General features: G+C 42.0%; 1 protein-coding gene across 1 annotated transcript in view; it reads right to left on the bottom strand.

Moving 5' to 3' along the window:
* Nucleotides 1-13,244, bottom strand: part of AKT3 (AKT serine/threonine kinase 3) — a gene marked incomplete at its 5' end in the record, with an annotated part of 143,192 nt that overhangs the window by 10,641 nt on the left and 119,307 nt on the right. The window contains 2 exons of the mRNA XM_084261784.1: nucleotides 7,106-7,193; nucleotides 9,796-10,010. Of these exons, the coding sequence (XP_084117910.1) occupies nucleotides 7,106-7,193; nucleotides 9,796-10,010 (303 nt within the window). The remainder of the gene's footprint in view (nucleotides 1-7,105; nucleotides 7,194-9,795; nucleotides 10,011-13,244) is intronic.

Genomic DNA, 13,244 nt, shown 5'->3' on the forward strand with positions numbered 1-13,244 from the left:
ACCAGCATGGCTGTGTGGATGGCCAGAACTGGGGGTCACTCCTTTCAACCTGTTCAACCCCACCTCCAGCAAACCAACAGTGGGTAGCGTACGCAGAGGGACACGGTACTTCAACACCACACTCAGGAGGCTGGAGACAGAGCCGTTCCGGACAGATTTTGTAAGCCATGTCACCAGCACACCAGGCCATGCTACAGAAACTTGGCAATCATCTTCCTGGAGGGGTGCCACTTTTGTTCATTAATTGTCAGATTTTATCTAAAACCCGAACACAAAACCTCCCGCAAATTTCAGCTGTGAGGATGCCATTAGAAAGACAAATCAGGTGCTACTGCTGCAGAGATAGCTACTTAGATTGCCAGGGAGCCTGAATAAGAGCTCTGAAGTTTCTCCATACATCCCAAGGGAGACTTGAAGCTCAGTGACAAAGAACAAAACATCCAACATTAACTGCAGCTCTCACAACATGAAGATGCCTCTCTACAGCCAGCGGCGTTTCATGTTTGGTGCCACAGGGAAATGGTATCCAACTGCTGTCGCCACAGCTCTTCCCCACCTCTCACCTGAGAAGTCACAAAGCCCAAAAGTAATGTGAGCACCACAAGGCGCACCCAGCCACCTGTATCCAAGAGGTGTCAGATGAGCTTTTGTTAAGCACAGGCCTTGTCAGTCTGCCTGGAGATCATGCTGCTCAGTCCCAGCTGCCAAGCTTTAGTACAGGACAATTTTCCTCCTCTAGCAGCCTGTGCTAACAGGCACAACATGCTCGACCCTGAGAGGAGACTGCACCTTCAGCACCCAGTTCACTCTAAGGACCAGAAATACAGATTTTTCTGTGTTTGTGCATTACACAGACACGAAGAAACAAAAGTCCAAACTCACTGGCTGTAAGAGTTGATGTTCAAGACAAAAATCCAATTTCACACCCATCTGTCAAGCCAAATCAGCCCCGGCCATTCCCAAGGCTTGGTGTTAGCCATGACAACAGAAGCAGCACCCAACTCCTGGTGTCTTTATTATCTGCAGTGAACAGTGTTTCCGTCTGGCACGCATGGAGAGCGCTGTGTAAGAAACACCACCGGTCTTCTGCAGTTCAAACCTGGGAAACTTGCCACCCATCTCTCAAGGGAAGGAAAGGGACAGGGACAGGACCTGACTGCTAGAGGCAGACAGAGACGAACAGACAGGCTCTGTCCTACACCTTGAGCTTTCTCACGCTTCCCGAGCAGCCACACAAATACTTCAGTATGGGAGAAACTACGAAACGTTATTTGCTCAGGGACAGTCTGACAGGAATCGCCTCTCGGTGCTGCGTAGGAAGCGGCTGAAGCTACTTCAAAGTAACTGTGATGCACTTGATGACTGGCCAAATGAAAAATACGATGCTGAGGAACATCAGTCTCATCTTCCTCCTCCTTTTAATTTAAAGGGAATTCTCCTTCCAATGAACTCAAAATTAACATTACCGTAAGAGCCTCATCCACCTACAGACTGCAGCCAAATAGTACTCTGAGATAAAGCACTGCAGGAGTAAGAGGAGCAGCTATACACCACCCTCACTGAAGTGCTCATTTAAATAAACTAGATAACTAGATTATAATCTCAAAACTCCCAAACACACCCATTCTATACGTATCATAAATACTGAAGAGTGAGCACTGTTGTTCGATTTCAGGCTGTATTCATAAGGAATAACTATTTGAATCTTAGAGTTCCAGTATGGCATTCCAAGTTGTTCAAGTTAAAACCCACTATCACATCCCAACACATATGCCTCTGCTTTATTAACAAATCATAATGTATGAGATGAATCCTACTTTAAAACCACACTAGCACAGCTTGTCCCCAAATTCTGTCTTTTTCTCATGCCTATCTGTTAATAGGCGTTCCCTCATTTATACACCTTTGCAGCTCCTGACAAAGCGAATGCTTGGGGACCCTAAAAATCGTGCCGAGATGCCAGCACCACAAAACCTTAGTTCAGTCTTTCAACATTAGATTCCCAGCAACAATATTTTAATTAAATACATATAAGTCCTTCGAAAGACTGATTTTTCTTTCCCATCAATAACTTTTTACCCTCCTACTGACAGTAGTTCAGTCAGGAAACGGGGGCTGATGAGATAACACACTCGTGTCAGTCTGTACGTCCTTCCCTAACAAATAGTGAATGTCAGGCAAATGTGCCATGACAGGGAAGACGAGGCACACATCAATTCCCACAAAACCTCCGAACCTGGTTTATTGAATAGAAGCAAGATTACACCATCCTTTCCCGCAGAAGTGGAGTTTCCACTGAAGGGAAGATTTGAGTTGAGCTTCAAGGCAGTCAGTAGGCACTCATGTGGGCACTGGCTCATCCCTATCCCAGGAGGCAGGCAGCCTGCCGCCCAGCAGCACAGCCGGCACCTGGAAATTCCCTCTGGACCCTGGTAGGACACAGCACATGGTGGTCCTAAGCAGGGGCAGGAGGAATAGCTGGGATTTCAGCAGTGGAAGGACACACAACACATATCCACAGGAAAGCAGGCTTCACCAGGGGGTTTTGCCAACGCACAAGATGTTTTTCCAAGTGGTACAATGCTGATACAATGGCCAGAGAGAAACCAAACCCCTGGGGTGACAGCAACAAGTTTCAGCATCAGACACCCTTATGTGTATTTTCGTCCCTGGGGAAGGGGTGGTGATGCCCCCAGGGCTGGGAAGCCCTAGGTCTGCCCATAGGGGTTAAAGTATCACTGGCAACAGAATGAAAAGATCAGCCTAGCTTGCAGTTTTCTGATCTTTTTACTACTTCACATGGCAACACCACAAAAGGACGCACAAGGGTTATTTCTGTAGGCTTTGGCACACCACAGATAATCACACAAAAATAGTACAGCTCCAACAGCAACGGCCTAAAACCAGATGTTGGTATTTTCCTATTTCCCTCCTGCCCTTTCCCTTAAAATCTGATACACAGAAGTACTTAAACAGGCATTTAAGCTTACAGTTACACTGCAGGTTTTGCCCAGCCAGAAACCAGGGCTGCAGGCGTGGGATTTCATCATCTGCTGGTGTTGTGTCTTAAGTGAAGCAACGTCAGTGCCAGCTGAAGGGCACGGGACAGCTTCTTGCAGCTGCCAGCCTTCAGGCCGAGAGCGGCTGCCCCCGCAGCGAGACCGGTGCCTTCCCCAGCACGGCGCCTGCGGCAAAGTCAGGCACCCCAGCTTTAACCATTGCCACCACTTGCCTCTGCTCCTGTCCCAGTACCAACAGACACATTCATTGGCACTGCCTAGTTTACTTCAGGAACGATCAGAGGTATTATCAGACATCAGAAGGAGATGCATGTATCTCAGCCCAAATTCCCACACGGTTTCTTCCTCTCTTTCATCCGTATGACATGCAGGAGGAAACCCAGGCTTCGCTAAAAGGTCTGGTTCCCCCTCGACACGAGGCTACTACCTGAGTGCTTCAAGCTGCAAGCCTAAAGAGATACCCAAATTCCTCCCTTTAAAGTAACATCCATATGGTTTTTGTTTGGTGAAAGGCCCTAGATGGAACATCCAACAACTGAGGACTATTTCTGCAACCCAAATAAAAACATGTTAAGATGAATCTCCCATGAGCAACAGAGGGATTTCAAAAGGCTTCCTGATGCTACCTAAAAATAAAACAAATATTTTATTTAGAAGTACATGGGCTTTTGAAGTCTTCAGAGTTTGCCAAACTATTCAATTTCTCATACTCAGGCACAGAGATAAAAACTCATCAGGGCTGAGATGATCACAGGAAGAACCTGGCACAAGCTGCTCTCTTTCATATGCCCTCATGGCTTTTCTGCCAAAAATAAATACATCTGATCACAAATGCTAACTACTATACATTTTTCATTTAAAGGCAACGAGCTTCTCTGCTCCAGTGTGCCATACAGCATTTTATTATCATCGTGTAGTACCAAATTAGTTTAATTAGTTAGCGGTATCAGAGAGCTAATAATTCCATTTGACCATTTGGATCCATTTGGCCTGACAGAGCTACTGTTGTTGCATGAAATGCTCTTAAGTTTCCAGATCCATAAGTCTGTCTCCACACCAGCAAAGTGAAAACCTTTAGCAAGTACAGAGCCGTACTTAATCTCCAGAAAAAATGACAAAATGGGTGGCACAGGACCATAGTGTGCCCACATACAAAACTCTCCCCCAGCACCTATGTGGAACACACAGGATTTTTTGGTTTCCATTACACTGAACACGAACTTCAGGTCTTCCACTGCTAACAGAAACACACTCCTGAAACGCAGCCAGAAAATTACAGTTTCATGGTGCATAAACCTCAGGCAAGAATAATGTGAAATATTTTTACTATGCAAATAATTACATCAGCTATCAATTTCATCAAGTGACCCTACTGCCCAAGACCACACTACTAATAATAAACAGCAACAGAAGCCAGCACAGAATGAATCTATTTGAAAATCAAATTTGTTTGATGCACGCTCCTCCTGAGCTATTTTAGAACACCAAAACCTCAAAAATATTCATATAAGCATTCTAATAAATATACTCCATGGAAGTTCATCAACCTTATTATGATGCTTGAAGTTTATATGTCAGAGCATGGTGCTACTCTGCGTACTTCAGAACCAATAAGGCTGTGTGTGCAGAAGGAACAACTGGATATTTGAACCATCCAGACAAATGGCTTTGCAGTAGGTAGGAAACTATTTTTTAATTAAACAGCAAAACATCCTGTCAGAAGTCATTTTCATGGGTTCTTTTTCCATAAAGAATGCATTGTGTGCCAGTACCACACAAAAGCGACTCCTATGATCCTTGAAGTTAACTGGTCAACTGAGGAAATTGAATTGATTTTTTTACTGGCAAATTTAGTTTCTCAAAGCAACAGCAGACAGAGTAAACAACAAGTGACTGCAATTTCTCCACTTACAATACTCTGATAAGCCACATCTACCTCCATAAGCACAAAAGCAAAATACCTGTGTTTATGTATTTACAAAAAATTACAGAAAAATATATGTTTATACCTGCAAAATACCTCCTTTAATAGCTCAGAATGAGATCTTGGCCATGTTGATCTGAAAAGACTCAAAGCACATGCTTAGAAGTTAAGAGCATCTATATTTTCTTAACTAAATATGATGTGGAAGACAGTGTAGAAATGAGAGCTCTATTTCTAATGTAAAATAATTAAGAAATCTTTTTCAACAGAGCTAGAGTAATGTAACAGCTTTTTCTACTCCTAGCACATTGCAATCCAGTTGATTTCAGTGATTTTTTTTAAAACTCCAGAAAGGTCCTCAACTTGCTCAATGTGCTTCCTTATACTGTCCTTACATAACCAACTGTGCTGGTTTCAGCAGGGGTAGAGTTAATTTTCTTCATAGTAGCTGGTGTGGGGCTGTTGTGGGTTTGTGCTGGTAACACAGGGATGTTTCCATTGCTGCTGAGCAGCGCTTACACAGAGCCAAGGCCTTTGCTGCTTCTTTCACCGCCGCACCAGCGAGTGGGCTGGGGATACACAAAGACTTGAGAGGGGACTCAGCTGGGACAGTTGACCCCTGCTGACCAAAGGGATATGACATACCATATGACATGATGCTCAGCATATGAATCTGGGGGAAGAAGGAGGAAAGGGGGGTTGTTGGGAGTGACAGTGTTTGTCTTCCCAAGTATCCGTTACACGTGATGGAGCCCTGCTTTCCTGGTGATGGCTGAACTCCTTCCTGCCCATGGGAAGTGGGGAATGAATTCCTCATCTTACTTTGCTTGGGCATGACTTGTGCTTTACCTGTTAAACTGCCTCTATCTCAACTCATGAGTTTTCTCACATTTGCCCTGCTGATTCTTTCCCCCACCCCATTGAGGGGGCGTGAGCAAGTGGCTGTGTGCAGTTTAGCTGCTGGCTGGGGTTACACCACAACCACAACTAATGTTTGAGCTCATAAAGTAACCTGATTAATATACTTGCTCTGATCATTTATTTTAGGGTTTCCTGAAACCTCATGGTACTGCCAGGGAAAAAAAAAAATCACACTTGTATGAAGCAACTTCAGAGTACCATATTTTGTATCACCATATCCAGGCTCTTATTTCAATTCCGGTATTTTTCAGAGAAGTACCACACCAACAACCACACATTTTTAAAATTCCAGTTCAACAACAACTGAAAAAACAGTTTGTATCATTGACATTGTAGCATAAACATATTCTGCTCATTCGTATGTCTTCCATTTTCCTTTTATTTGAACAAAGAAAAAAAAAAAGGAGAAAAATCTATCTTTTAAAGTTACGCAGCTCAACTGGCAGATTAACAATGTAAAACAGTTGGGGGGAGAAAAAAAAGACTTTATCAAAATAGAAGGAGTTTATAGCAACAAGTAAATTCATACACAAGTACTGAGATAAAACCAGCTTCTGTATATAAAACAACTTAAGTCAAATTGAGTTTCACTACTAAGTAAGATAAATTCATTTTCTAAAATCTTTCCCGAGTGTTGATCATTACAGGAACAGGACTGGGTTTAGAGAAAACTGTTCCAGTTGAATTCCCAGTACTCGTTTGCTCCACAAGCTGTTTTGGCTCAGTGTTTAATGCTATTTTAACTTTCTTAGATATCTCTTTAAATACAAGTTTGAAAAGAGATCTACTTAAACACAAACAGTAAGACAGTAGAGTTTTGCTACAAGTCCCTTCCAATCACTTCATTTTCCTGTTTCCATTAAAAAATAATTCAATAAAAGGCAGAAATACAAAGACAATTTGGGATAAACTTCCATTAGATTTTCTCACGTTATCTTGAGTCATACACATCCTTTTCTCTTGAAGGCCCAGGGGGACCAAAGGAAAGGAAAAGATTTGGACATTTACATATAAAAGAAAAGACTTTGTCGACTTTAAGCTGGTTCACAAAAGTTATTTTTGGTCCACTGACAACGTATTACTGAAAAACCAAAGATTAAGAAAGTACACCTAGTTCAGAATAATTACTCGCTCGTATTAACATAGGAAGTTGCTAGAAAAAATCATGAACTCCAGAGACCAGCAGCCCCATAACTATCCTTACAGGAGCCAGATTATTCAGTGCCAGAGGAAGACATACCTTTTTATCATACACATCTTGCCAGTTTACTCCAGCAAAGAAACTGTGACGCATGATTTCCTTGGCATCATCTGGGCCTCCACCAAGTCTGAAGAGAGAGGGAAAAAAAGTCGCATTAAACAAACTTTACTCCTAAAGGGACATTAAGTTGTTGTGATGGTTGGAAAATTGACCGTGGTTTTTACTAGCTGGGGGCAATGCTCACCAATTTAATAGGCAATTCTCACCTGTTTAACATGAATTCAAGTGATCTTGAGGAAAATGTGATAGTATCCATGCCATGGCCTATTGGATTAATCCAACTACAAAGTTCATACCTGTCCATGATGAGGTTCTTTAATAATCCTTTCATTTTAAAAACATACTTAAGTTTAGTTTTCTTGAAACACCAACTAATGTTCTGGCACTATTAAAAACCCAAACCAGCCCAACAATGCCGACATAAAAATTTTGCCAAGGAGGTGCCAGGCACTGAATCAGTAATGACTCAGACATCATTTTTATACAGTGTTCACTTGCTGTTGCATCTGGGTGCTGTAACAATTAACCAATTACCATAAAATAGTCTCAATCTGAGTCAATTAGTATAAATTAATAAATTGTAGGCCTGCTGAGAAGGTTATTTAAAGGCCAATGTAAATAATCACACTATTCACTGCAGCCCATAGCTTGCCAAAGCCAAACTCTGGCAAATCATCCTAGGAAGTGAATTCCACCTACTTTGAGGGAACTTGCCCAAGGTGACTTGAGCTCATGGAAGCAGTCACTGCTGCCAAAAGAGGAGGGCCCCACCCCTGCCAATACCTCTCCCCTCTCACTTCCATCTATAGCACCATTCCCAGAGACAACTGTGAGCCAAGTCAGCTCACTAACCTGGAAGAAAACTACCACCACAATGAGAAAACAAGAAACAACTGGCTGTTTTTTGTTGCATTAGCAAGTCAAATTCGACACAATGAGTTCAGTGAGCCTCATTAAGCTGCTGCTGGTGGTGGAGAAAGAGCCACCCATCCAGTGAAGGGAACCTCTGACCTTTTCAACAGCTCGTGAACTTTCAGGGATGCTCTACTCTCACCTAACTTCTTTGAGAATGGTTATCCTAGTGGTCTAAGAGAAAGAAGTTGCAACAGATGAAAAGCTAATCTTAACCAAATGAGCAGCTCATACACATTAAATATTGACAAGAAGAGTGACACAAGTAGTTTGCCTTTCATTAAAAGGAACTGCTAAAGATATAAAGACAAATTTTAAAGGTAATCTTTTAAGTAAGATAAATTCCTCCCTAAAATATGTCTTGTGAGGAGCAATAATTCCTACAAACAAGAAAGAAAATCTGTACTGGTGTTACCCTGCTGCCAAGGTACAAAAATATTCTTGACTGCTACCTCAGTCTTGCAGTAACTGGGTATAAAGTTATTCTCATTTCCAAGTTGTATTCAACTTTGTTTCTCAACCAGTTGTAAAATTCTCTACGTCCCTGGTAAGCTTCCCAGTTAGCCTGCAGAATCCAGACTTCTCTCAATCTCTTCCCATCCAGCTGCTCAGAGAAAAGCTGAGTTGCAGTTAACCTCTGTGCTCCCAACCCCATTCAGCATTAGCTAGCACCAGAACTTGAATATGAATAAGCTTGCAGATGTAAGTCTGTAATAAACACCACTGTCTGCAAAAGATTAATTACAAGGAAGTATCCTTTCAATTCTAAAGGTTAATTTGATGGGTCAGACTGTTGGGAGGTTAAAACACATTAGGAGTTGCTACAGGAACGAATCCTTACTTTGCTCTCCATTTATCTGGTTGTTTGGTCAGTTTGCTTTTAATGCAAACAGTAATTTCAGTTGAATGGGTGCTGGTGGGCTGCAGCAGAAAGGCTGACCACTCAGGGAGACACAGCAGCCAGTCCCACCCTGAGGACCAGTGAGCAAGGCCCACTGCGGGAAGCTTCTTGGGAACAAACTGAGGATGAAGCAGGACTAGAGAAGAAAGAGAGACAGACAAATGTCTGCAGCCTTAAAACATGCAAAGAGACTCGCAAGAACAATTAAAAGATTGGGGAAAGAACCAGAGGGGACTGGACACTGCTAGTCCAGTGCAGGAGCCACTGGAGAATGTCTCTCCTCGGCAACAATTCCTGAAGGAAAATCCCACTACAAATAGGCACAGACAGCTGCTGGGTGAGACTTTCTTTCAGACTACTGTATTCAAGTTTCACAATATAAGAAGATGCATTCTTTAACAAGTTTCTAGTTTACATGGTCTAATTTCTGATCTACTTATATGCCCTAGTAAAATTTATCTGTGGACGTCTACACACAACTTCTGGTATGATCACTTCCAAGAAAAAGTGGTGTGGTTTCCATGAGATCAGGGTGAAGTCATACTCTGAAAAATTATTTAGAGCTTTCTAATTCTTCCAATACACAATCCAAACCTGAAAATTGTAATATTCCCTGTGAATTATTTAAAAAGTGTTCTCTTTCATGGGCTTCTTCCCCTCTTTCTTGTTAAACCCAATCTGTAGATCACTGATGTATTGAAGAAATGGAAATCGGACAGTACGGCTGCATGTGGCCCTTTCTTGTGACTGACAGGTCTTTCAGCCAAGAAGACAAGGCACCACTGACCAATTTTTTACATCACCAAGTATAACTAGAATATTTATTACACCTGTATACCCAAGTAATTTCACTTACCGCTTATTTGGATCCTTTATCAGTAGGCCTGATAGTAATGATTTTGCATCTGCAGACAGAGTTCGAGGAAATTTTATGTCCTCCATTAGTATCAGTTCAAATAGCTTCTCGTGATCCTGGTTGTAGAATGGCAATCTTCCACACATCATTTCATACATGACAACTCCTAATCCCCACCAATCCACTGCACGACCATAGTCATTGTCTTCCAACACCTAAGAAAGAAACCAAAGCCATCTGAAAGACGTGCGTTATTTCAGACACGATCATTTCAGTCTGTTGGATCCACCTCTACATGAGTGTGTTTCCAAGACTTTATTTTCACAGTGTGCTACGAGGCCTCCCAGAACCTGGCTCAACACATGCAGCTACAACACCGGCCCACACACCTGAGCTCACTGAAATTCCAGGCATACAGGGGATCGTACTGCTAACAGCAAAATACCAAATTGAGAGCGACCTGCTCAAAATGATCACGACTGCATTTTCTCCTTCTTGACATCCTCTACCACCCCAGTTATAGTGTACACAGTCTTAGGAAGAGACACACTGTCTATGGGCCCTACTGCCTAGGTTAGGATACTGCCAGGAGAAGCAAAGCATCTCCCTGCTCAGTCACCTTCTCTCGCCTTTCCCTAGCCTCAAATTTAGAAGCACTAAGATAAGCAAAGATCATGAAGAATCTAAACTTATATGAGCCCTCGACGTGTTTCTCCTGACAGATCCATCAGTAGTCCGACCAGCCAAACTGTGCCAATATGACAATGTTTATATGGCACTGTGTTTCCTACAGCACCCTGTTCACATGATACCCTGTGATCACAGGAATACGGTAAATGTCTACATCATTTGTTAACATAACGCCTCCAACGTCTCACCTACAACCAACCCACTGCACAGCCCTTCTCCCAGTGGCCCCAGAGAATTGGAATAAGGAATCTAGGCAGTGGGTCTTGACCATAACACACCTCATGTTAAACTGTAGAAAGGGAGACAAGACAACATCAGCATATGCCCATAACAAAACCGTAAGTGGTAAGGAAACTGAAGGCTACTACATATATACACACACATATGTCCTTCCAGTTTCTCTGACTTTGTACATTGTATGCTTTCACTTCAAAGAGTAGAAGAGTTAGAAGTTAATAAAGGGCCATACAGAAGGCACTACAACTGTTCTGTGCCAAATTGCCACTATTTGCTGCAGAAAGTTCTACTAAAAAGGAAAAAAAAAACCCTTAAAACACAAAATTAGGCTTAAATAATAAACAATTAGAAAGGTCAAAGAAATGTAACTAACACAGTTGGATTATATTTATAAATAATTAAGTCTTTATAATGAATTGTTTCTATATCATTAAAAGGAAATTCTGAAAGGCAGCACATATGACTGATATAAAAAGAATAAAATCATTTTTAAAACCCAAAAAACCACAACAAACTAGTACACAGAAAGCAATATACCTTTACAACAGACACACACATAATCACGACCACCAAGGGCTGACCCAGACTCAAACTGTAAGTTGACACGCAGCACCAATCATTTAGTCAATGTAGTGAAAATCTGGCAATGTGTAAGTAAAGTTTCCAAGCTTTAATGAATAAAGCAATCTCTAAGAGATCAGAAGTAACCCTTTTCCATGAGTATACTATCTTATTATTATGTGTAAGATGACTTCCAAAAATTTCCTCTGAAGCAGAGGGCAAACAGTCCTCACTCACTGGCCACACCAACATCACAGGACACATGCTCTGCCCTAGTCAGTCCTAACAAGGGGTGTTGAGGGTGTTTATCTGCCTCTCCTTTTTCTCCCCCACTAAATCCAACCCTGCTCTGAAGTATCTGTTACATGATATCAGCAGAAACAAAATGCAAACGGCCATTGTCAGGGTTTTAACCCTCGGTGGGGTAGGAGGGAGAATCAGAAGGGTAAAGGTGAGAAAACTCATGAGTTGGGATAGAGGCAGTTTAAGAGGTAAAGCACAAGCCATGCCAAGCAAAGCAAGACAAGCAATTCATTCCCCACTCCCCATGGGCAGGAAGGAGTTCAGCCATCCCCAGGAAAGCAGGGCTCCATCACACAGAATGGGTACTTGGGAAGACAAACACTCTGAATGTCCCTCCTTCCTCCTTCTTCCCCCAGCCTTATATGCTGAGCATGATGTCATTTGGTATGGGACATCCTTTCAGTCACTGGCTGTGTCCCGTCCCAAGTCCCTGTGCAGCCCCAGCCCACCCACCGGTGGGGCAGTGTGAGAAGCAGCAAAGGCCTTGGCTCTGTGTAAGTGCTGCCCAGCAGCAACGGGAACATCCCTCTGTTACCAGGTCTGTTGGCAGCACAATCCCATAGCACAGACCCAAACTAGCTGCTGTGAAGAAAATTAACTCTATCCCAGACAAAACCACCACAGCAATTTTGACTATCCCCCAGTAACTAGTGCAGTTATATTCCTAGTTTTCATTGTCCTTAAGGATTAGTAGCAGAAACATAATGAAGTGTATTACAAATCCCTCTTGTGTATATAAGATTAAAAAATCATAAATATTAACACATTAACACATAGTATTTACAGCTGTGCCAAAACACACAGACTCGTTACATCATTGATATTTCCAAATAGAGGGTGAAATTTTGGAAAGTGTAAAATACAACAAATTATCTGAATAAGTACATATGACAAAACTAACTAAAATAACTCCTGCATTTTTAAATTAATTAAATGTTTTATGAGTTTGAGCATATTGCAAGCTATTTGCTGAAAAACTGTATAGGAAATCTGTGACGCTTATCTTCATATCCCTGTTTCTTCTGCCACAGAATAAAAAGCCTTATATATTTTTCTACTCCACCTATTAGTACCACTACCACTTCTCCTAATTGTACGGTGAGCAACTCTTTCCTTTTGAAGCTAGAAAAATATACAAAATTGCAAGGCAGTGTTAAATTCTTTTAACAAGTCAGATGAGGTGTGGTTTGCCTGTGTGAATTATAAAAGAAAGCAACGGGAAGATAAACTGTATCATTCTCTGAACAAGGCAAATCACATGGCCAATAGCTAAAGCGAGCTGTATCTGGGGCTTTACCTAATTTATGCAGGACTTTACCTAATAATAATAAAAAGTACGAGCAACCTTTTGCTGCATTCCCACAACAGCAACAAAACAGTGGTACAAAGAAAGAGCCAAATGTGATTTTTAACCTCTTTTTACATAAAATCATAAAAAAGCATAAAAGCTGGATTAACTGCCTCCCGAACCCGCATATCACCAGCCGGGTTCTCATCCCCAGCTGGCAAAACTGGCAACTCTTTATTTTTGTTTAAATACCTGGTTTACAGCCAGCCAGACAAGCAAGAGCATCAAAAGGGTTTCATTTAGGCAAAAGGAAAGCAGCCTGAAAATGGTGTAAATAAAAGCGAAATGCATCTCCACTTATTTTAATATA

Source organism: Gallinula chloropus (genome assembly GCF_964237585.1).
Source record: "Gallinula chloropus genome assembly, chromosome: 3".
Taxonomy (NCBI): Eukaryota; Metazoa; Chordata; class Aves; order Gruiformes; family Rallidae; genus Gallinula; species Gallinula chloropus.